Below are 25723 nucleotides of genomic sequence, written 5' to 3'. Positions count from 1 at the left end.
TAGCGACAGTTAAAACAAGTATTCGTGTACAAGATTGTTTTTAATTTACCTAACATAAGAATCATCTGTGCATAAGTCTAAGTCTAAGCTCTAAGCCTATATTTTATAGGTAGCAGAGGGGTCAGAGAGGTCTCTAGTTTATAATGCAATTGAGCCCCACAATAGTCCATAAGTAAGTTGTAAGTACCTATCTGCCAACCTACCTACTTACAGCAAACAGCGCACTTTTTGATACTTAGATACTTTACTCAAAATTTGTAATTCATTCAGTAAGCGGTAGTCATTCAATTCGAACGCAAATCCGTTGCATATGGAATAAAAACTTAACTACTTAAAATTTTCTTCTAAAGAAAAAAATAATCGCATCTTGTTCAAAATTCAAAGGATTTTAAAGGATTAAAGATGCATTTAATTTAAAAACATCTAAAACCTATGGAAATTAATAATCAGAAACACAAAGAACTTTAACAAAAATTCGAATTCAAATAAAATTTCTTAAAAGCTGAAAAATCTGAAGTTCTTTAAAGAACTAAAAAAATTAACTTATAGTGGAAGTAGTGTTAAAAGAAAATTTGTAAATTGCTCTAAACATCTTAAACCAAAAAGATACGTAAGATCCAAAAAAAAGGTTGGCGATCACTTCCAAATCATCTTAATTAAAAAGAGGTAAGTTAAGATAAAATTTGTTGGGTTCGTAAGTCGCATCTCTTAGACCAAAAGCCTCCAAAGGTTTAACAATCAAACAAGTTTTCTGTTGTTAAGTGTGGTAGAATTTTCGATTTGAATTTTTTGGGGGGAATTCAAAATTGAATTAATGTCACCACGGCTACTACTGTGATGTGATGCTGATGATGATGGCTGGAATTTTGGAATATTATAGTCAAATTCTTTGGATACAAAAACTAGTTTTATCTATTGGCTTCAAGCTCGTATTTGATTCAGTTTGTGTTTTGCTCTTTTGATGGGCAAACATTACACAATTTAGTCGTGCTTTGGTAGTAATACAATTTTAGTCTTGTTAGACCTTTGATAACGCGTGAAAGCAACCAAGGATTCGGTGTTGCTTTTTATACTGGTTTAACATAAAATATCATTAGGATTAATTGCTTAAGTCCACAATCCAGTGCACTTAACGCTTATTGTTCAAAAACTCAAATATAGTTTTATATAAGTTGCTTTTTGTTAATTATAAATTAACTTCCGGACAACTGACCGAACGACGACGCGCGGGGAGAGTGATATTAAACTTATAAAACATCACAAGAGTTGCTATAAAACTTTTCATTATGGGTGAGTAAAGTATCTACAAGTTAGTTTATTGCAATATATGCAGTATCTACCTGCAATCCTACATTATACTCTTTTATTGTGGCTTTAAAGATGAGTTGCTATTATTACTATTATTATTATTAATAACAAACAGGTGGTTAGATGGATGGATGGATTTTGATAAGTATCTACGCGCATGTTAGAGATTTTCATTGATAGATTAAAAGATACATAAATAAGCATACAAATTTTATGCAATTATAGTGTTTATTTTTGTATTTTTGTAATAAAAATAAAATCTTAATTCAATGAATTTGAAGACGTACACCAAAATATATGTTAATTTAAGGCAGAAGAAGGTGGCAGAGTTGAAACTTAGTTAGATTCTTAAAATAAATTTAATTATTCTTTGAATTTCAATCTTTTGTTTCGTTCGTCTAAGAATTTATATTAGAATTTTAAATTTGTATTTTTTTTTGGTTAAAGAACGTAATAAGTTTATTTTATTCAAAAATTGACATTGAATAGTTTTTGGTTAATTTAGGCAGAAGATTTTATTTTACGGGAGGGCTAAAGTCTTTTCTTCTTTCTTTGAAACAAAAAATTAAGAATCTTGTTAAGAATTTATTAAAATTACAATATATTTACGTCTATCTTGTTCTTAAAAGAATTTGTATTAGTGTGTGATGGTCGTGTGGTCAATTATTAGACCATTGACTCTTGGTTAAGAAAAATTAACAAACAATTTTAATATTTTCATTTCCTTAACCAATAACCTCGTTTAGTTTTTGTTTTGTGGTTAAGAATATTCAGCATAATTTGTTTTGTAGACAAAATGTTTAAATTAGAACGGACAAAAATTGGTGGAAGTGTTTAGAACACGCTGTCATATAATATTTTTTTGATTTGATCTTCCTGTTTCCAATCAGGAAGTTAAATTAATTTAAACAGTAGATATGCTCGGCTCGTAGATATTATTTGCATCTTCCTGTTCTGTTATTTATGCTAAAGTTTGTAGATAATCAGCGGTGAATATAGATTATGATTCTTATTATTATTTAATTTAACACTTCTTCGTCTTTTATGCGCATGATCTATAATTTTAATTATGTTAATAAAATATATTTATAAAATAGAATTTAAAAAATTGATGGGCATTTTTTATGTCTAAGACATGTTTTATTTTTAAGTTAGGGGTGACCTTAAATTTATTATTTTACTTTATTGTTTTTTAAGTATCTTAATCTTAAAATAGCAATATTTTTATTTTGTTGTAAAAATATACCAAAGACTTTCTTATAAATCCCTACCCTAATATTATGCATTTATTAACTTTAATTTTAAGAATGTTTTAGAATTGATAAAATCAACCAATTTGGTTTTGTATTTGAATTTTAATAACTCCAGTTTTTAATTTCGTACGCATTCGATTGGATAAAATCAATTGATTTGTTTTTCATATTTTTAGTTTTCAAAGATTCAGTTCTTAGGGTTCACATGCCCTACATAAATCTTGAAGTAAAGAAGGCGCATTTTTTTCTTAAAAGCAAAAAAACACAGAACTGAAAGCAATTCTTTTTCTTATAACAAATTCATTGTAAGCAAGGTTACTACATCAACTCTTTGAAATGAATTGAACAATAATCTTATACAAATAATGTTGAAAACGGTTATTTTTTCAGCTGTGGTTGGGAGTAAGGTTCGAAAATGGTAATTTTTCCCTTTTAAGGTTGAAATCATAACCATTTCAGTGATACATCAAAAAATCTGAAAAAAAACCCTCACTAAAAAATGCTGCCGGTTCTAGGTCTAATTGCAAAATATTTTCTGAAACCCATGATTTGTTTTACCTTAATTTTTGAAACACCGTATTTTAGATTTTTTAAAAAGGTTTATTTTAAAAATTGGATGAAGAAATTATACAAGTTCAAATTGGAATTCAGGCGATAAAATCCTTTGTAAGGGTATTGTTTAAATATTGCTTTTTTCGGAAGACAACTTTTCCTTTTTCGGAATAACATTCGATTATTTGAACTTTCGACTATTATGATTTTACAATGAAAAAGTGTAGGGAAAATACAAATATTTAAAGATAGGTGACGTTACATTCTGACACTGGATTCTTGTCCATTAAAGAGGAAATGTTCTGATTAACTTTTCAGAGAAGTATTCAGTCATTAAAAGGGGAAAAGTGTTAGTTTCAATCGTTCAATATAATTCTCTTAGGAGTTTTTGCTCTTTTTTTCTTGGTTTTTATTGAGATCAAATGTTTCCTTGAATCAATACTCATGACAATTTGAATATATAACTAACTGTAACATGTTTATTTATAACTTTTAATTTTGTATTTGAAATATTATGAAAATTATTCACAACACGTGCCACAATTATTTTAATACAAAGTTCAACAATCTTTTATTCATATAGAAATTAATGCTTTAAAGATTTATTTTTTTTTGATTCAACATCATCTAAGCGATATACCTTGACATTTCCATACAAATTATATGTATATCAAAGTTATATTTATAGCTTACCATGCTCTGGGAAGTGTCATTTTTATTTAGTTTATATGTAAATTCGAATTAAAAATGAAGTATAATTTTTGTCAACGAATTTGATTGGTTCTTCTATCAAAGTGGAAGATATAATTTTGAAAGAATAAGAACTTGCAATACTTGATTTCCAGGTTCCAATGTGATTTTATTAGACAAAAGATCATAATGTTGTTAAAATCGTATGTACTAAGCTAAAATTAGGTGAGAATTTATCTAATTCTGACCCATAAATATCTGACTAATGTTTGTTAGATATGTATTTTAATTCAAAAGTCAAAAATAAATCATTAAAATATCGATTAAATAAAATGGCAAGAATGAAGGGGACCAACTAATTGGCTTATTTGCTCTTCGATGATTTTATAAAAGGTTCTGAATTATTCTTTCACCTTCAACTTCATTTTGTTTAAACTTTATTTGCCTTCAAAAATTTATTTCCCTATTCTAATGTTCTTACGTTGCTTGCCTCAGCTAATGTTCTTCTAATATAAAGTTAAACTCATTTTAGTTGTAGTTATTTATTTATAATAAGCCCAATTATAATATATTGTATTAACCTTTTTTCTATATTTTGAAGTGTTTTGCGGAACATAAACAAATTCTTCTTTACAAGGTTAAAACAAGGGTCGTAAATAACAAACCTGCGTATATAAACAATATTATTTAATTGAAGTTCAAAAACAATGACGTTATATTTTGACCTGAAGACATAGTTATACTTTTTAATTACCAATTATTATAATTAATAAAAAAAAACATCTATGTAGTATTGCAGCTTTTTAGTAAAATGACGAAGATCATAACAAATTGTGTTTACTATTTTTGCCAAATTAGTTGTTCACTTTGATATGATTAGACATTCATTAATCTTAAGTGACAATTCTAAAGGTACTATTATAATTTGCAATTATTAATAGTCTCTGAATAATTAGTTATAATACTAGTTTCTATATATTAGAATATAAATACATACAATGGTAATTGGTTACAATAGAAAAAATACAGTTAAGGTCTATATTAATAATTGGCAACAGAAAACTTTACAACTAATAATTTCTTCACTTTCTCTAATTGTCTTATGATAGAAATTTTAGTTTATTATTTTTACTAAAATCAAACATCTTTATTTGAAGAAATTTTAGAGTAGCGAAACCTTGTGAAATAAAACTAAAAATATTATAAATGTTTGTTATTCAAACACCATAAACTATTGATTAAAAATAATTATTTCAAAATTACTATAAACAATATTTAATTACTTTGATTTATGTCACATACTTAATGATCGTTATTTGTAAGAAAGATACAAAATATTGAATTGATTGGAATTGTTAAAAATAATAGTGAAACATTTGTTGTGAGTTTATGACTAAAATACTATAAATTGTAGAAATTCTTAGTTTGCTTCAGATTTCTGTACTTTTTTATTTTTAGAGAACTTACTGGAGAACATTTTTCACAAAATTATATAAAATATTTGTTTGTTTTCTTTAATTTGGTATCAGTAAGAATAGGTTTTTTTTTATAAATTATTTTGTCAAGATGATAATATTTTGTCCAATTAGACGCATTTGACTTCTCTGGACAGATAAGTGCCGCCTTTTTGGGTTCCTTGAGAAAATGCCTCTACCAACCTACACTGATTTCGAGGTAATGCAATTTGGTCAAAATTTTCTATATTTTGTGAACGATTGGATTAGAGCTAACTTCGATGGGGGGACATCTTATGATACAGTGTCCTCCCACATTAAGTAGACATTTCTAATTGAAATATTATTCCAATTATTTCTTTGTTAAAAATACGTATATTTAGACGATTTAAATTTACATCCGTTGGATTTTATTTTTGTTCTCTCTTTCTAATGGCTGACAATTTTGCTTTAATTTGCTGTGACATTTTTATGATTCTGGTTCATCATTTTGAATGTTAGATTTTATTTAATTTGACTGTCTTTTAATTTCATGAATTTCAGAAGCTTAACTAGTAACTAGTTCGCCCGAGTGGAAATCTTGGCCCTATTCTGATCCTTAAAAGTATCTTTTCTCCTCATTTGCTACTACATACAGAAAATTGAACCTCATATCATCCTCATTTCATCCTACATAAATCTTTAAGATTTTTTAATTTTTCTACGCATATTCTGTGAACCTCATATCATCCTGAATGAAGGTTTATCAACACAGAAAAAATATATCGTCCTTTTTTCATACTTAATAAACCTACCTGGTCGGGTACCTGCTGGCAAAAAAAAGAAGATGGCAATGGCGATAACAACCTCAGAGAACCTGAATGGGGCCAAAAATTCGACTTGGGGAACGCCAAAATACTTAAATAAGAATTATTTTGAAATTATTTGCAACGTTCACAATCGGAATCAATACAAAAAAATCACTCACATAAAACTCACAGACACCTGAACGGTTGTTGTGTAAACATTTCTTGATGATACTATTTCGACAAACCTTACATTTAATTTAAAATAAATTAAATAAGCAAATTTTAAGGTTTTATTCTTAAACGTTGTTGCACGTTTGACAATTTCTTGAGCTTTGATTGAAGAAGAAAAATATGATGAACTTTGAAATTCCCTTTCAATTTATTTCAACAAATGTTTCCTTATTGCAGTACTTGTGTAATTAATTATCAACTTTTGTTTAATCTAATTTTTGCTCCTACAAAATTTGTTCGGAACTTTTTATCGATTATATTACTGCTAGCTACGTATCAGAATAATACCTTAAAAAGCATTATGCCAAGTCTACAGATACAAACATTAAAATTTTACTAACTCTTCTGTTCTTGTTTTTTAAACGTTACGCAGAATAAAATAGACCTTGGAGTTATTTACATTTTCTTGTTTTTTTAATTTCTAAAAATTAATCGAATTATATATTTTAATTATACAGAATTAGATATAAGGCGTATTAGTCCCTCTCGAAAAATGTCTATTTTATTCAGTAAGTTGTGTCTGAATTACTTTGAAAATTATTCTGACAAATTGACCAAAGTATTACCTTGAACTGTTAAAGAATGTGACATGTGAAGATTTATGAAATTGGTCCTGAAAGTTTTGCATTCAAGTCAACAATCAAATTTACGACTGTTCTTTTCGGTTTACCCTAAAATTTTAGTATTTATTTATTTGTTCAATAGTCAATAAGTTTTGCATTTTGAACATATTCCGCAACTTTTAAGTTTTCAAAGATCCATAGTAAGCACACTAATTCCAATCTTTTAGATAGATTATTTTGACATTTTAGATCAAGACTTAATAAATGATCTAGACAATTTAATCAATTTGTTTTAATTATCTGGACTGTATGCACAGCGCACACCTTATTGCATTTGCATCCAAAACTTTATCCTAAGTTCTTCTAGTATACACAAACAAAGTCAATATTCATTGCGAACTCAAATAAATAATTTGGCCTAAGAGGGGATTTCTGCGCTAAATCATACTTAGTAATGCTTTGAGATAACTTAAAAGGTTTGGTTAATTCAACCAAACAGAAAAATAAATAGAATGAAAATAAAAGAAATTTTTTAAAACTCAAACATTTTAAAAGGATCATAGCATGGGCTAGGCTAGTAAATGTGATAGTAATCAAAGTAGACGTTTCTTAAGAAAATGAATGGATAAGATTATTCTAGACGACGCACGGGCATCGACATGTGGTCTAAACAAGTTATGATATACTCCCATTACATCCAATAAATCTACAAGAACCATTTAAGTTTATGTGCAACTGAAAACGAAACCTGTCATGTAGACTGTCTTATTTACAAAGCCAAACTCCTTTGACAACTTACCTTACCAAAATATAAAAACCCACACCTTTGAATATTTAACTTAATATGTAAGCCATATAGCTTAAAAAAAATATTGACCTCGTTTCTCGGCCAATTCCAACCGGCATTGCAGCTGCTGTTGTTTGAATTTTCCTTTTTCGACACAATATACAAAAGAAAAACAACTCAATATTCCTTTTTGCCGTTTAGCTAAAAGGAGTTGCATAATCCACCACCATTGGCAATATCTTAGCCATTTAAAGTGACCATAAAAAAAGCGTTTGTATTATGGTATAAGCGTTTTGAGTTCATATCGATTAGATTTCAAATCGGTTAACATTCCCCTTCAAAGAGACAAACTTATAATCAAGGCACAAGTTTTGCAATCCTTCGTCATCAAAAACAACTAAGTCCAGTTTTTGAGGAATGTTTTTTTTTTGTCTGTCTTCAGTTTTTCAACCAAATTGATACGAAAACTAAACACGTTAACACAGCACATATTATAAATGCAATGGCCTTCGGTTCAATTAATCTCCTTCAGCTCCGCGTTTGGTCTTCTCTCTAATCAAAGCATTGAATCCAAATAAAATTGTTTGTGTTAGCTGGGATATCGGTGAGGATACAGAGTCTCAAAACTACATAACACCAATATGGCCAAATTACTTTGGCTTTCAACTGAATTGTAACTTTGGTCTAAGAAAACAACAAATTCCGATAACCAGCTTTGCTGCTGATAGCTTTGCAAACACACACTATCTACTTAAAGGAGGATTTTGCCAGAAGTAAAAAGGATACCTATAAGGAATTAAATGCACGACTTTGTCACATGAAAAAGGTAATTTACAATGATCCGACCAGTCAAAAATCGTGCAACGTTTGGTAGCAATTATGAAAACCATAGGAAGCTATATCTGTCAGCTAATACCACTTTGATATGGAGCCAAGTATAGGTTTCCACAAGAAATTTGTGTTGTTTCTGATTCCAACGAACCATGGTGAATAACTTTGCAACTCTAGCAGACAAAATGGCTTGGTTCGGAAATTCACAACGCAATGTTGCCACCTTTGTTGATGTTCTTGTGACGTGGTTTAAATTAGTTAGTTTAACAAGACCAAATAGCTCATTTTATTTACGAATACGACCTTCTTCGTTCAAAGTTCTCAAAAATCTTATTTGATCGAGGACATTTCTTAGTTATGTTTCGAGTTCAAGAAGTAAAAGTAATCAAAAATCTTATTTAGCATTTTTCATTTTACATGCTTTCTTTTTATGCAACTAAGTTGATGGTGAAATTCTCTTCTGTCAAAGCGTGTGCACAAAAATATACCCTCTACCCCAATGAATTATACCGTCTATTAGATATACTACTGACTTACTTTTCAGCTGTTAGCTTTGACTTGACTATTGGCCGGGATTCATGTTTCACGACAACGACTACGACATTAAACAACGATACGGCATGAGTTAGAGGAGACTCGTTTCGATTGCATCACTTCTTCAGCTACCAACCACCATACCATCTCAAGCACTCCATATGGAGGAATTGGAATTGTGCATGTGCATGGTTTTGGTAGTTGAATCTCCTATATAACTGGCTTTTGGCTGGGGGTTAGGATTTGTCTCTAAAAAAACGTAAATAAAAACACCTCGTCGCACCACCATTAGTTTTGTACTTGAGAGTTCAAAAGCGAGATAGCTTCGGCGGCATACCTAGCGTAGCGGTTGCGAAAAGTCTGCATTCAGTATCAGCAACAACGTGCCATTTAGTACATACCTATATTCTTTTATTTTCTTTTTATATTATTGTAGGATGTGCATTGAAAAAAAGTTTATAATTAATTGGTATTTTATATGACATTTGTGTTTTTCCATTTACTATATAGCAGAATCAAACGTCAACGAGGAACAAACAGCGCCACCTGGCAGCCAAATAATGACAGTTAAACCAACATTTGATTTTGAAGAAGATGTACCTAAACTTACGGCCGCTGATATTCCCGAGGGTGAGGTGGATAGAATTGCGGCATGCTTCGCTGGACGTTGTCTATTTATCACCGGAGGAACTGGATTCCTTGGGAAAGTCCTTGTTGAAAAATTACTCAGGTATGTGATGATGTTGATGTTGATGATGATGATAGTGGTTATGTGGGTTTGTTGAATATGAACCTGCGTATACTATTTATACGTTTTTTGGGCGGGAGAAGGGGAAAACGGTTATGTGAAAAGCTTAGGATAGATGTCATTGCGACATGTGTACCTTTAAAACATATTTATATTCATTTTTATTTTAATATAGATATTATTTCTTGTTTTTTTATATTTTCATGTTTCATGCGCTTTGTTTTTGGACTTCCTACACATTTGAACCTATTCCTAATCCGGTAGATCGTGCCCTGAATTGAAGAAGATTTATTTGTTGATTAGACCAAAGAAAGGCAAAGATCCACAAGAGAGAATTAAGGACATTTTTAGTAATGTGGTAAGTAAAAATGTACTCTTTAAGTTTTACTATAATCATTTATAGCTCATATAAACTTTTTAGTTCAAACTTGTTCCTTAAAGAGTTGAAATCTTAAAATCTACATATAAACAGAAAAGTAGCCTATTTTACCTTTACATCAGTCGAAAGACTTTAATCAAAAGAGTCATTTGAAGTTTTAACTTTAAATCTGTCAAAACGGTTACTGAAGACTTTTTAAATGTCACATAAAGGCATCATAAGAGTTTGTTCTTTAAAAAATACTCATGCGTCATGTGCAGTTTTTATCAATTTGTCCTGCAAAGAAAATTTTGATGATAGAAAATTCTAAACCATTTTAAATGAATTCTTTTGCAGTTATTCTGACATAATTAAATTTGCTAATTGATTTACTGTAGTTGTGGTATGAGCATAAATCTCCAGTTCAAAATGACAAACGTCAAATGTTGTGTGTTTCTCTTAAATCCTAAATATTTCTTCCCAATTTTATGCCGCCATTTACTTTGGCGAACTTTTTGTGGTAGAAGTAATTTTTTGCTAAAAATATATTTTGTTTCAATTCGTATGGTTTTTGAATAATTGATTTTCTTTGCAAAATAAGTCTAGTGGATAAGATTTTAAATAATAAACAAAATAAATGTTGGTGTGCCTCAGGGCTCTGTCATGTCTCCGACACTATTTCTCGTTTTTATTAATGATTTTATTTCTGAAACTTTCAATCCTCTTACCTGTTTCGCTGATAATAGAACCCTTTGATTTTCATATAAATTTTTAGATTCACAACTCCTTGATTAAAAATCGTTGTAAAAGTTCTTGTCTTACTCTTTATTAACGTTATTTATACGGATTGTGCTGTATTAGGAAAATACCTAGTTGCATTCCTCTTTTTAAACTGTTCAACAGTTTTACGCTTCAAGAAATGCTCATTAGTATACCCTCGACCCAACTTCAGTCGTATTGTCAAGAACAGAGAATCGTTCTTTAGTCTCTCACTTTCTCAATGCTGACACTGTGTCTTTGCATAATAAGGTTAACAAAAATCGTCTTGAGTGTAAGCTTACTAATATTACACTGAAGTTAGAGAAATAACATATGATAACAATTAGTTTTTAATAAACAAAAATGTAGCTTTTAAAATGATATATTTTTTACTCAAATTTTAAAATTCATAAATGCAGTCCGGTTCCTTGGAGCCCGTGAGAAGAATCTTAAGAAATAAGTTTTCTTTTAATTTTTTGACAAAAATTTTAGTTTTTGAAAACAAAACTTGTTGTGAAAACACACATTTCGTTTTTTTGAACTGTTTTGATAATATTTTATTTTTTTCGTAAGAAATTTAGTTCAAAAGTGAGCTTCCGAGTCCAAAAAGTCTTGAGAAATTCGAAAAATATATTGGTTAAATTTGTAACGACTTTTAACTAATAAAACTAGATTTTTGTTATATAAAATTCAAATGAAATAAGATGAAAGTCTTTTTATCCATTTTTAATTAATAACAGCTTCACGAAACAAGCATAATGCATAGTTCTTAAATAAATTTTAAGTTTTAAAACGAACCGAGAGTGACCTTTTTATGCTTAAAATAAAAGTATTTTTTGAATAGACAAGCAGCATATAAATAAAAAAACAATTTTGGGAATCTAAAAGTAATTTTTGTGTTTCGGAATTTTTGAATTTGGTTACCCTCCAAGACAGAATCGTTGGAACCTAAGAACATTTAAAAAGCTAAAAGTTCAATGTTGTTCATTATTTTTAGCCGTTAAAGAGCTAAAAAAATTTCGTTGGTGCAACAAATAAGCATTTATTTAGCTACAGTTTCTAATATTAGGGTTTTTTTATTCCGACAAAAACTGTTCGCCAAAGTAAGGAATGTAGTTGTGCATAAATTATGGAACGAATTTTCTTCATTATCTTAATTTTACATTCAACTTCTTCTAATACTTATATGTTTAAACGTACACTGCTAAAGTGTTATAAAGGTCTTAGTTTTTGTGTGAAATTAGCGCAGGTTATATTATTTTGAAAAAATAAAATCAGGCTGATGAAGATATCAAGCACCCATGCTCTTCAAAATGACCAGGGACTCATTATCCAGTTTTTAAAATATGTTAAAGTTGGTAGATAATAATTTTGAACATAGGCACATATTTTTTCATTCATAAAATTATCTTCTTCTTTTTTTGTTTTATTCCAAAATTAGATTTTGTATTCATAATTAATCATTGTCAAATAAATTAGACGAGTCTACTGAACTTGACCTTTTGTTTCTTTTTTTTTGCATGAACATCATTATGTAAAAGCTTTCGAAATGTTTTTTTTTTTTGCCGATCAGTGATTGAGTAGGTGATTATAACGATAAGTAGGTATAATATATTTTTATTATGTGTGTCGATCTTTTACATTTGTTTAACAGAAAGTAGCTCGTTTTGTATTGTAATTTTCATGGTCAAGTTCATTTAAAGAAACCTAACATAATTCCTATTCACTTCAATTAAAGGAATAAATTATAAAACTTATTTCGAGGAGAATTACTCCTTATTAAATAGTTAAAAAAATAGTATTACAAATTTTAAAACAAAAAGTTATTGACTTTTATCATAAAACTTTAGAAGCAGTGACTTAATTTCGCATTGTAGTAAAATTGCAAAAAAAAAACTACTAAGTTAGCTGTTGGGCTTAGTCTTTTTTTTGTTTAAAGAGCTTCAGAACAAAACAGAAATAAATATTTTGTTTTTATTATAATATGGTAGATTTTCGGTACATCTACGAGTTACGTGTTCCATTCGTTTAGTTAAACTCTTCACTGTCATTCATCCTTGTAAAAATAAAATCGATAACTCACGAAATGCTCGCACCACAACACCGTGAACAGAATTAGTTTTTCAAAGTAAATTTCCACAATTTAAAAGTCAACGATTAAAAATCTTACTGAAATATCAACACAGTTTGACATTCCCAACTGTCAAACCGTAGCCAACCAAGGAAAACTTCTTATTGAGCTTAAGAAACACCCTATACAAAACGAAGTGCTAGATGATTTTTCAAACCCAGTAATTTGTCCCGTAATAATATGTTCTACTTTCCATCGGTCGCCTAAGAAACAAAATTAACATTAGACTTTATTTGAAGGTGATTAAGGCTTTATTTTATAACTTTCAGGAAAAAAATAGAACTATTTATTATCAAGGTGGTATCATCGACAGCAATTATTTCCAATCAAAAATTTGAAGTGGTAGGCGCAAAATTTAAAAAAAAACATTGTTAAGGGTATGACAATTAACTAATTAGCAATTTTCTAAACATTTACCGATTTACTAGATTTCTTGTGGTTTTGCTAACTAGTAAATTACTAATTCCTTTTTTTGTATAAACTGGCACCCGAACATGTCTAATCAGTGACAGTTCGTGAAAACACACAAACTTAAACAGACCTATTAATTGAAATTCCCAACTGTAGACTGAACCATTCTATCCACTACTCCTATAAGATTGAAACTTTGAAGTATAGGGTTTTTCAATAAGGGCGGGTAGATAATAAAAATGTCAATAGTGGCGTCTGCTTTGTGGCCCGTAGTGCCGTCGCGTCCTGACCACATGTCGTCTAGGTTCATGCGGTTCAATTTGGGCCATAAGAAATAAGCTATTGTTATGTAGCGCTCCCTGTTGACGGTGACCGCCTCACTCACGTGCGTCGTTTTCAAAAAAGTACGCACTAATTACGCCGTCGGCCCAAAAACCACACCAAACGGTAACTTCTTGAGGATTATTACCTGGTGAACCTCGCGTGGGTGGGTGTCGTCCCAAATACGGCAACTTTGCTTGTTTACACAGCCATTCATCCAAAAATGCGCCTCGTCACTATAAAGATGCCAAAATTGGGGTTCTCTTCCAAACGATTCGAAGCCCAGTCAGCTAAAAACTAGCGTTGTCTATGGTCATGAAAATTGAGGTCCTGGGTCAGTTTTATCTTGTACGGGTGTTGGCCCAAGTCCCGACACCAAGTTGAAGTCTGCGGAAGGCCGAGATCTTCTGCACTCCGAACTGCCTCGGGTTCTGCTGTACACTCTCACGGCCCGCGGCCATGTTCTCGGTTCACGGACCGCTGCTGATTTCGTGTTCCTTGAACGTACGGGTGTAGGCTGATTACTTACTGAACCGTTTGTCTCAAATTTGGCCAACGAACGTAGCACAATGGGCACAACGTTTGCGTTAACAAACACTCATTTTGATAATAAAGTTTTATCATTTGAACTTGCTGTTCAATCGTGTAACTTGTCATGATGATTTGGCAGAATCAACTGAATAATAAACAAAAGATTTGATAGATGTCAACAAAACACGGGGCGCCAAAATCTACCCGCGCTAATTTAAAACCCTATAGCTATTCCATTCCTGATTTAAGCATAATGTTAAGAGATAGAAAGATGTTAAAGGCATTTAAAACTAGGTAAATCATTATTTAAGCTTAAAGCACTATTCACATGAGCACGACCAACGAATAAAGGAATATTCGTCGATTTTGACATTTCTTTCACATGAGAGTTTTTAATTCGAGTTAAGTTTGATATGGAGCCACAGGCATTCACCACTGAAACCAACACAAGAATGATGGTTTTAGGTTAAGTCCGCGCGATTATTTTATTCGTTGCGAGTGTGGATAATGTGGAACGCGAAAAAAGTTTGACAGTTCGTATCAACTATTGAAAAGTAAAAGTATGTATCATAAATCAAATAGGAACTATATTGCTATCGTTTTGTTAAGAATTTGTGTGAAAATATGTCTTCAAACGAATATAAACTCACATTTAGTTATTCATTCGTCGTTCATTGGTCGCGCTCATGTGAATACTACTTAAGTCGTTTAGCATTTTGCGCCATAGATTTAAGTAGGACTAATATGAGTTTTTTTCACCATATGAATCAATAATGATTCTTACCATAAAATATAAAATGCGACATAATTCGATCAATTTAAAACATTTTGTTGCTGTTTTTATAAAAGTCTTTCTAGATATAACGATATAATAAAAGGAGAATTACTTTTCACAATTTTGAAATTTAATTAACAAACCATTGCATATTCCAAGGCACACAAATGTTCAATTTCAAATGCATTTGCCGTAACAATATGCAAAGTTGTATGTTAACTATCGATTTTTGATATTGGTTGACTACAAATTGAAGCAGCTTTTTGGGCTTGGCACAATGAATATTAGATTTGAATTCATGCATACATTCAGGATGCGTTTCTGATTTCATAAATTTATACAACTAGCTGCTAAATCCTCAACAAAGTGCTAAGATCTAGAACTCGGTTAATTGCCAAAAAAAGAACTTGGATGAGTTATAACTCACATTCTTCATTTAGTTTAAAAGCGTCTGATTTATTAGATTGAGGCCCAGGACATTAGAACTCGGTTTAGCAATTATAGCCCGTTTGGACATAATATGCAATTTTTCAAATTTATAGATACGAGTAAAAACATGTGCAACATTAAAAAATACTGCTTTAACAACACTCCTGTCAAATCCCTTACATTTTCATTTTTCCATCTTGGCAGTAATTTTCGGTTGAATCTCCTAAACACACAATCTTTTGAAACTTGATTACTTACTTAAGCTGGCGCTACAGTCCTGTGTGAACTAGGGCCTCTCTTGAAACGTTTTTAATTAAAATTATTGTTAGAATACATATTTGAAATTTCGGTGATAAGATAAGATAAGATTTTTAAGAACTCTTTATTTATTAAATGAAATCCAACAAAACATATAACACACTTTGTGTTTGGAAAAAAAGTGATAATGTAAACATAAAATTGTAAAATAAATGTGCCAACTTGAACAAAAACTCAATTAAAGATGTGTTAGATATTGTTTGTAAAATGTCAGACTTGGCTAAGGGGTGCTACAAAAGAAGTAAAAATACATTACAATTTTCATTCAACCAAGATCAAACATTTTTAGAACTCAAAAATGATTTTAAAGCCTACTGATATGATAAGATGTGAAGAAATGCTCGAGTTCTGAATATTTTTGAAATTAAGTTTTAAAAAAATAAACCTAGTGTTGCTAGATCGAGTTTATAATTTATTAAAGAACTTCGTCAAGAAATTGACCGCAAGTTTTTATTGACTAACTAAAAAAATAGCTTATAACTTAACGTTGGCGTAGGTCTTTTTGATTTATGAAATTCGTAGTCGGGCTTACATAAGTTGATTCATTTAGTCTACTACGTCTAACACTCTTTTAAGTTAACGATTATACTTTATCTACAAAAATTAATACCATGCTTTAATTTTCAGCTTTTCGACTTAGTCAAAGAACAACGCGGAGAAGAGACAATCCTCAATCAAGTTGCTGCAATTGCCGGGGATGTTATGCTCCCTGGCTTGGGAATATCCGATGAAGACCTGGAAATCATCCGCAGTGAATGTTCCATCATTTACCATTGTGCAGCTACAATTCGGTAAGATTTAAATTTCATTTTGCATTTCGAAAATTCAATTAACATTGTTTTTATTATCTTTTTAGTTTTGATGAACCTCTTCGCAGAGCTGTCCTTATGAACGCCAAAGGAACCGAATTAATGTTGGATTTGGCTAAAACTTGTAGGAATCTAGACTTCTTTGCCTACGTTTCGACATCATATTGTCATCTTCACATCAAGACACTCTATGAAAAACCATATGATCCTCCAGCTGATCCACATATGATCATAAAGGCCTGTGAATTGCTTACCGATGATGAAATTAATCTAATTGAAAAGAAGTGAGTTTCAAAAAAAGAACCCCATTTTAAAAGCATATCTAAATTTTTAACTTCTTTAAGGATTCTTGGAGACATACCAAATACTTATGCATACACCAAATCCCTGGGCGAAGCTTTAGTCGTGGAGTCCTTCGATGTACTTCCAACCGTGATTCTGAGACCGTCAATTGTCATTCCCATTTGGAAGGAACCGATTCCCGGTTGGACAGATAACATTAATGGCCCGACTGGTCTACTTATTGGCGCTGGAAAGGGTGTCCTTCGATCGATGTACTGCAACTCTGATGCCTATGGAGATTTCTTGCCTGTGGATGTCGCTGTCAATGGAATGCTTGTGGCAAGTTGGAGGAATATCGTCAACAAGGGAGAAATGTTGAATCGTGTTGCCCATATGACCAGTTCCAGTGAAATCAAGGTTTCATGGGCTCAAATTATCGAACTTGGTCGATGGGTCATCGAAAACCGCCTGCCTCTCAATGGAGTAGCTTGGTACCCGGGTGGGTCCATGAAGAGGAACTACTATTACCATCTTATGTGTGTGGTCTTGTTCCACTGGATTCCGGCTTTGTTTTTGGATGCCTTACTCATTATTTTACGTTATCCTACTTTGTAAGTTAAACCATTGAATTTTAAGAAAATTTCCACAAATTAATCTGACGATCATTTGCAGCATGTGCCGAGTTCAAAACCGAATCGGCAAAGGCCTTGAAGTTCTTGAGTATTACGCAAACAGAGTATGGCATTTCGATAACACCGAAGCGATAGAGATGCGAAAACTTATGAATACGACGGAAAGATTGAAATATGTTATCGAGAGAATTGACTTGGATCTGGTGGAATACTTCACAGCCTGTACGCTTTGTGCAAGACGCTACATCCTTAACGAACCAGATGAAACCATTCCAGCAGCAAAGAGACACATGAAAGTGTAAGTACATTCTTAAATTTTGATCTCATTAGTTTTGTAAAATTAATAAACTATTTGTGTAATTCTTTTCAGGATGTGGTGCGTAGACAAAATTTGGAGAGCTTTGTGGTTCCTTGGCTTCTGCTACTTATTCTACAGATGGTTTTTAGCAGGATTTTTTGAAAGTGCCAAATCTTCAGTGGAAACTTTAGGAATTGAATTGTGATTCTTGTTGGTTTTTCTTGTTTCTGTTGATTGTATGGTTCTATTTATTTGTTTAAGTTAAATCTAAGTCAATTTATGTTTTTAAAAAAAATGTATATAAATAAAAATATTTTCAATTTTGTTACTAAAAACTTGAAATTAATGGTTTTATTAATATTTAACTGAAATTTAACTTTCATAACTATTTCAATTAAATATAGAACAAAAGTCAAAACATAAAACATACAAATTGAAAGTATCTCAATTCTGTCTTAAACATTTCTTAAGGTGGAAAAATACTTTCAGTTTTTTGTTGAGAGTTCGTACATTTTATTTAATCTTTCTACATACTTATCAATGTCCTTGCATACAAGAATCAATTAACTACCTATTTTAAATAATGAACACTTTATAAGGTACTTTTAACCTTGAATCAAAAGAATAAATAGTTATTGTTTTTTTTTTAATTTTGTATGGAAATCTCAGGTAATTGCATATAAACGAGTTCGATAATGTAAAAAATGAACCCGATTTGTTTAAAATACTGCACTTAATGGATTTATTATGCGTTCTTTATAATAACAAGATTTGAAGATACAATTTAACAACAATAATTACTTATTATTAAATGTCTGCATGATTTTTTAGGGAAGCCAGCACAGAAGTTAATAAGTGGCTAAAGTAATTTAATATGAACTTGAAGATTGTTGTTGTTAAAGAAATATTTAGTCAGCACTTTTATAGGGTGTTCTCTTAAGAGATTATGAATTTTATTTACTTGCAACATATATTTAGTAGCAACTGTTGGTAAAAATAATAGAAATTAAGTTAGAATGGTATTGTGATTTTTAAAAAGAGTTATTTAACGGTTACAATAATTATTATTTTTATTATTGGTATCGGAATCACATCTTGTACCATGAAACTAATCAGCTTAATACGCATGTCTTCTTATTTGTGGAAAATCATTATTTTTTTTAAAAAATGTTAACCATTAAGGGTATTCGTTCTTAGCCCTGGGGTTAGTTCATCCTGTAGAGATTCCTTTATTTTAAAATCTAAAAATTTTGATTTCATTAATTAAATTCCTTCGTCAAAAGACTTAAAGTTGGAGTATAGTTCACAGCACAGCTTTAAAAAAATCAAAAAACGTGATTCCTCTTAAATCCTTAACTGAAGTTGGCGTGTATTTGGGATCCTATTTAGAGTTCATTGATTCTGACATAATATTTTTCATAATAGCATTTTTTTCGTAATAAAATGTACTTATTTATTTATTTTTATAAAACGGCCAACTCTAGAGACTCGAAAAAAGTAAGCCCGTCGATTATCCACCTTGAATAGTATATTTTCATCGAAAACATCAAAACACCATTTGCATTTTAGAAAGTACTGTCAAACTTAATCAAAAAAATTTTAATCTAAACTGAGATAAACCTTTGGTGGAAACATAGCAAACCTAATTACCTTTACTATTCTTGCAAAATAAGCCCAGTTAGTCCATTTTCATTAACAAAACTAAATAATATCAAAAGTAACTGATTGATTTTTTTCGCGAATGGAAAACACATGATTCCAAATGCACAACTACTCAACGAAACCTGCGATCGAGATACAAATGCAATATCAATCTTACCAACATTTGAGAACGGTATTACATAAGATCCATTCGAGACCCGTATAAATGTCAAAAACCCATTCGTAGTAATATTCTACTTTAACTTTTATCGGTAGTATTCATACTGCGGATATTCTTTTTGTTGTTCGTGTAAGATCCTACTATATTATATATAGATTTTCCAACAAAACACCGTAATTGCTTCCCTTATTTTGGCTTCTTTCAATATAAACTTTACATGTTTTCGAATTATTACTAAAGGTAACTTCGCTTAGAACAGTTGTTAACTACCCATAGAAAGTAATTGTAATCGGTCTGATTTATTGATTTGAAAATTTTGACTTTTCACGACATTTCAAGAACTGCGTTTTGTTATTACAATAAAATTTGTATTTACGAACGAAGACGCAAACGTTCAAGCTAGAATACAAATTTACTAGTTTTAAACACTATTGATCAAAATTTTCTTACAGTTGATGTAAAGCAAAAATCAATACAAAGGAATTAAATTTAAAATGTATTATTAGTTTTACTCAAGTTTGTAACATTACAAAGTTTTTAGTAAATGTCTTGGGATGGATTGTTTAAAAATTTCTAACAATAAAATTTATTGTTTTAAATTTTAAATACTTTTTATTTCCATTTAATTTAGCACTAACAGGTAGACAATATTTTTGGTTAACAATCTGCTATTATCATTGGAATATATTGTGGCATAAGCCCAATTTTTCCTTTCATCTTTCCAGTTGGAATGGTTGCTTTACCGCTTCCAATATCTAGTAATTGTTTAGAAAATATTTGTGCTGGTGGATCATTTTGCAATCGTGTTATCGTGAAGAATAACGTTTTGAAAATGTTCTTGAGAATAAAACAGATACTGACTTCCAAGTTGTTTGATGCCATAGAAATATTGATGTTAATGTTTTTAAAGACAGATTTTTCCTATACAAATATATTAATTTAACTCGTCCAATAAATCTCGACAGAAAACAACATACACTAAAATTTTTGATGGCATATCTACTGAAATTTTAAATTTTGTTTCATAATATAATTGACTTGTTACAAAGAATACCATTTGAAAATTTTCGCATCCTACTTTTTTGTTTAAAAATTTCTCAGGAACAAATGAACTAATTTAAAAATAAAATCTGAACAAGCTTTTAAATTGTTGCTGAAATTGTTTGTAATTTAAAAAAAAACACAATATTTAATTTTTTTTCTTCAAAATTTGATATGTCGAACGGGTCTTCAATTTTTAAAGAAAATTAAGTAATTAACCGGCACTGTATGGCAAGTAACGCCAACTTGTTAGAAACAAATTTCGTCGATGCTTAGCAGACACATTTTTGAAAACGGAAAATAAGTCAGTGTGGATCGATAACGCTGTTAAACAGTCAATTTTAATGGACGGTCTTTGCTTACAAGAAGCCATTAAACTAGAAATTAATTTCATCACTAACCGTAAAATGGACAAAGTGCTTTATCAACTTCGCGATCAGATGCATTTTTAATGTACATTTTTACCATTTTAAAGCGTTGTTCTTACGTTTAGTAGACCATGATGAGTTTCTTAACCTTACTGAGTTTAAATGCCAATACACTTTGATATTCTAACGGCAAATCATAGATAACCACTGTCAAAACTTCTTATGCAGCTAAAAAAAAACACCCTTTGCAACAGTATAACTACTCGTATGTAGGTTCATAAGAATATGACTTGTTAATTCAGAAACAAAGTAAAAAGAACTAAATAAAAAAATGATAAGCAAAACAAAACTCACCGATTGAAAATTAGTAGATGGATAATTTGCCGTTAATTAATTGTGACACTTTTTAACTTTCGTTCTATTTTTTTTTTCTTTTTTTTCTTTATTGCTTTTTAGATAACTTGAATTTTCACTGGCTTATAATTTGCCGAATTAATTAGTCGTGAACTAGTTATTCCAATTTTTATGTTGACCTGAAAAGAGTTCCTCAAAAAATGAATACAACACTTTATATTGATTTACCAATGATCATAACTTTAATAAAACTATTTAAGGTAAATTATATTTTTTAGTTCAGCTTCTAAAGCAGACGAAAAATTATTTATATTAAATGATAAACTTCTTACTAATTTGTTGCTTACTGAATTCTAAAGGTTAAGTTAAAACTCAAAATATCTCTTAATAATAAATGATATCGAAATTTTACGAAGTACAAATATTTCTTTTCTAGATGCAATTAAAATCGTTTTAGTATCTTACTTAGTTTCTGAAATTCTCATTACTTACGAGTCTTTATTTGGCTCTATAAAAAGTTTTGAGAAAACCTTGAACTTGATGTTTTCATAGTTTTTTAAAATTCTTTTGTGGCTTAATTTTTAGTGCTGATTTCGAATCCAAACTTTTATTTTAACTATTTGCTCAAGTTTTAAAAATAACTGTTTCAGCATTATTTTTATATTTTTTGATATAATAGAATTGATTCGTTACAACAACAAAACGTACTTTCAAACCGTTTTGCCATTTTCTGTAGAAAACCTTTTTAGCAGGAATTGCTTGGCGTTTCTTTCAGATTTTTGTGAGACAGGTGAAATCAAAACACTTAAGAAGACTTCCCCTTTATTATATGAAATAATATAAATACTTCAACAGAATATTGAAGAAAAGAATTATAGATTTGGGAAACCATAACGGATCTTATTACAAAAAAAAAGCTACTTATGTAATAAATAAAGATAGCCTCAAAAAGTCTTATATAAGTGTTTTCTTCGAATTTTAAAAAGTTTTAACTCAAAGTCCTGGAGGCCATTAAATCCCATTTGAAAAGTGAAATTTTATTGCCAACAAAAAAACCTTGTCGAACAGTGTTTTCGGCTAGAGTAAGATATTAACTGAAAATTCTTTATCTCACAAAAAATTTTCGTATTAATATTTTGTTAAAAAGATTTCGACAAATCGACAGGCGAGCAAGGGTGAAAAGTTATCGATGAGGGGCGGATCTCTATTCCCAACAAAATTCGTCGTTGTTTAGCAAACTAAGTTTTTGAAAAAGAAATTCAATAAGCGTAGATCGGTAACTCTGGGAGCTATTTTTCTCATTTCAAAATAAATAGGGCCCGATGGTAATGTAACGTTAAAATGCAATGAAAATTCAATTTTAATAAATATTGTTTGCTTGAACTATAAATGAGCTTTATCACTAAACATAGTAAAATGGACGAACTTTTAATTATTTTTAAAATTAATGTCAACAATTAAAATGCATTCTGGCGTTAAGCGAATGATGATCAGTTGCTTTAAGTTTATAGAAAACAAATTTCACAGTTTAACATTCTTACTGACAAAACTTCTCATACATTTAAAAAAACACCCTTTACATCAAAATAACTACCTAGGATAATACGAATATAACCTGTAAGCTCATAAACAAAGTAAAAAGAATCGTATGCAAAATTATGAGTGCCAACATAGCAAATCCAAATCCACCGATTGAAAAGTTATTTGATAGATAATTTGCTAATTCCGAGTAATTATTTGTGACACATTTTTTAATTCTTCGTTCTACTTTTTATCTTTTATTAACTTTAATATTTACTTGCTCGTAATTTTCCGTGATAATTAGTCGTGAACAAGTTGTTAAATTTTATATGAACTCAACGTTTTTTGGACTTTTTCTTACACTGATGATATTGTCTATAAAATTAACCCCAATGGTCATTAAATTATTAAAGCTATTTCTGATGAATGATTTTTTTAGTTCACCCTCAATTTGCAGTTTATTAACGAATAACAATAACTTTCCAACAAAATTACTCTTTTTTCCAGTCACACATACCAAACGTTACTTTTTTTAAAAGATTGAGTTATTGTCTTGAATTCGAATCTCGACTCTAAAATCATCAGACAGATATTTACTTAAATAGTATTCTAGTTACAATTTAAATCATTTTAGTATTTTCTTAGTTTTTTGAAATTTCCATTTAATGATCTTTTTTGTTTCTACTTTCATAGTTTTGAAAAATACGTTTTGGAGTTAATTTTTGGTGCTAATTGTAAATCCGAACTTTAATTCCTCAAATTTCAACATTAGTTTTATATTTGTTGTATAGTTAACACGACGGATTCATTTAATAATAGAAATTACTTTCAATCAGTTTTGCCTTTTCCTATGGAAAAAATAAATGTTGTCTTCTAACTTTATTACAACTTAATTTTACGTTGCAAATTTTGATAAAAAAAAAACTTATAATTTACTGTTTTTCTGTAAGTCTTTTTTCATGAAAAATTTAAATCTACTTTTTCCAGGTTTAATAGAGAATCAAGATTTCTTTTCATAGAATTTTCAAAACATTATATTTTAAAAGTGAAGCAAAAGAATTAAATGAATATTGCTCCACACGATTCCTAACTCCAAGTTACTAATTATACCAAATCCACTCCTGAAAAAAATGTGAATCCCTCACAACTGATCCAGATGTAGACAAATCAGATTCACCAATTCCATACCCATTTTAATGGTTTCAATATTTTGAAGCTTTTGCTTTGATGTAAATTACCTTACATATGAATGAACAGGTATAATTTCAATCAATTTTATCTACAGTCCAGTTTCTAAATCACCTTTCAGTTCATTGTCTGCCAGCAAATTGTTGCAAGGGCAACACCAATCAACTCTTCAAGTTCCCCTGCATTTTCCATTAAAGACTTTTGATGTGACCCAGAGGCTATTATTGTCATTGTCTACATAAATAAATGAACGAAATATATCGGAGTATAATATAGTTTATTCGATATGCATTATGCAATCATTACTTCACTTTATTGATGTTAACAAAAAGTTGTAAGAAAACATTAAGAATGAAAGAAGCAAAAGACGTCAATGATATATGAAAATGAGTTCAATATACGTACAATCCGGTTCAGTTGATGCGGGACAGTTAAAAGTATTTTTTATTTTACCTTTAAATTTAAGCTGAATTTGTATTTGTTATTAAAGTAATTTTTAATCATCAAATTTACTATTTTGTATATATCTTCCTTTCAAAACCTCAATTTGTTCGGTTTAAATACAAAATTCTTCTAACTTTAATAAACTAAGTCCTTAACCTATGATTGTGGAGGGAAAGGGTGAAGCAGAAGACAACAAGCAAACAATAATTCATGGAGCAACATTTAATGAAGCCGGGTTCGATCTTAGGACTACATATATCGTCTATATGGGACATCAAATCGAGCTCTTGGTCACATAAAATTCCAAAGTCCCGAATGTTATTAACAGCAGGTATGGGTTGTGCAAAAGATAGAGACAGGGAGGAGTCCTTAAGCGATTACGGGAAAATGTGATTGATTGACACCTAGTCATATTATGTTCCAAGCTGGTTTTAAGACAACAAGCTAAAAAACAGTCAAGGGAAGAGTCATGTATTGATGCAATGGTCTTCAAACAATTTGTATCATCAGCATATAGTGAAATAAAAAATTCAAGATATTCCATTGTAAAAAATGAATAAAACAGGTCTAGGTGGTTGCTTTGGGGAACACTAGAGGTGTTTAATGCCTAAAACGAACGCTATCATATCGATTTTGAAGGTAAGAGGATTCCAATAAAAGGTTAATTAATGAATGTAGATCCATAATAAAAAAGAGGCTGGGATGCGACCCACACTGATAACTTCCGATCCCGTCTGTCGATTTGTCTTGCTTAAAAATTTTTAGGTTTTCGTGTTGGGTTAAAAAAGTTGTCAGTTGTCATTCTTAAAAATTTTTAAATTACCAACAATATTTTCATAAAAAGAAATAGTTTAGTTTGAACATCTAGTTTTGTTAAATAGATTTTTAGTCGAAACATAATTTTTACCAATTTTCTTAAAGTTTTATAAATTGGATGAAAGAATATCAAGAACCGAACACCAATTTTTAACAAATTAGCGCAATATTCTTTGCATTATTTTTTATGAAAAAATGGACTGTTATATTCTTATAAAAACTCCTGAATATCGAAAACAATATTTTCCGTGAAATAAGAAAAGATTGAAAACAATATTTCTAATTTTTGAAAAGCTATTTGAGTCGAAAGTAAATTTTTAGCAGGTTTTAGTATTCTTTTTTTTTAGGTGTCAATTAGATTACTCTCAAAATTTTA

The 25723-nt window shown here is 30.1% G+C and overlaps 1 protein-coding gene across 4 annotated transcripts; it reads left to right on the top strand.

Annotated features, from left to right (window-relative positions):
* The first annotated feature begins 250 nt into the window (after positions 1 to 250).
* On the top strand, positions 251 to 18135 carry LOC129949885 (fatty acyl-CoA reductase 1-like). 4 transcript variants are annotated; one of them, XM_056061600.1, is made up of 8 exons: positions 251 to 666; positions 9505 to 9721; positions 10004 to 10097; positions 16400 to 16563; positions 16629 to 16865; positions 16926 to 17474; positions 17536 to 17793; positions 17866 to 18135. In XM_056061600.1, exons 2-8 carry the CDS (start codon positions 9552 to 9554, stop codon positions 17996 to 17998), a joined length of 1605 nt encoding a protein of 534 aa, XP_055917575.1. In that variant the 5' UTR covers positions 251 to 666; positions 9505 to 9551; the 3' UTR covers positions 17999 to 18135. The 4 variants fall into 4 exon arrangements, with proteins under 4 accessions (XP_055917575.1, XP_055917574.1, XP_055917573.1 ...); XM_056061599.1 differs by having other exon boundaries at positions 9502 to 9721; XM_056061598.1 differs by lacking the exon at positions 251 to 666 and adding an exon at positions 943 to 1290.
* Positions 18136 to 25723: the final 7588 nt, after the last annotated feature.

Source organism: Eupeodes corollae, chromosome 3, assembly GCF_945859685.1.
Source record: "Eupeodes corollae chromosome 3, idEupCoro1.1, whole genome shotgun sequence".
Classification (NCBI taxonomy): Eukaryota; Metazoa; Arthropoda; class Insecta; order Diptera; family Syrphidae; genus Eupeodes; species Eupeodes corollae.
This window is presented reverse-complemented; position numbering and strand designations above follow the sequence as displayed.

Bases quoted from the DNA above. Each gene is read 5' to 3' on its own strand.
- LOC129949885 (XM_056061597.1), top strand. The intron at 9,722-10,003 runs GTATGTGATGAT...CTAATCCGGTAG, and splicing joins CTTGTTGAAAAATTACTCAG to ATCGTGCCCTGAATTGAAGA. The intron at 10,098-16,399 runs GTAAGTAAAAAT...TTTAATTTTCAG, and splicing joins AGGACATTTTTAGTAATGTG to CTTTTCGACTTAGTCAAAGA.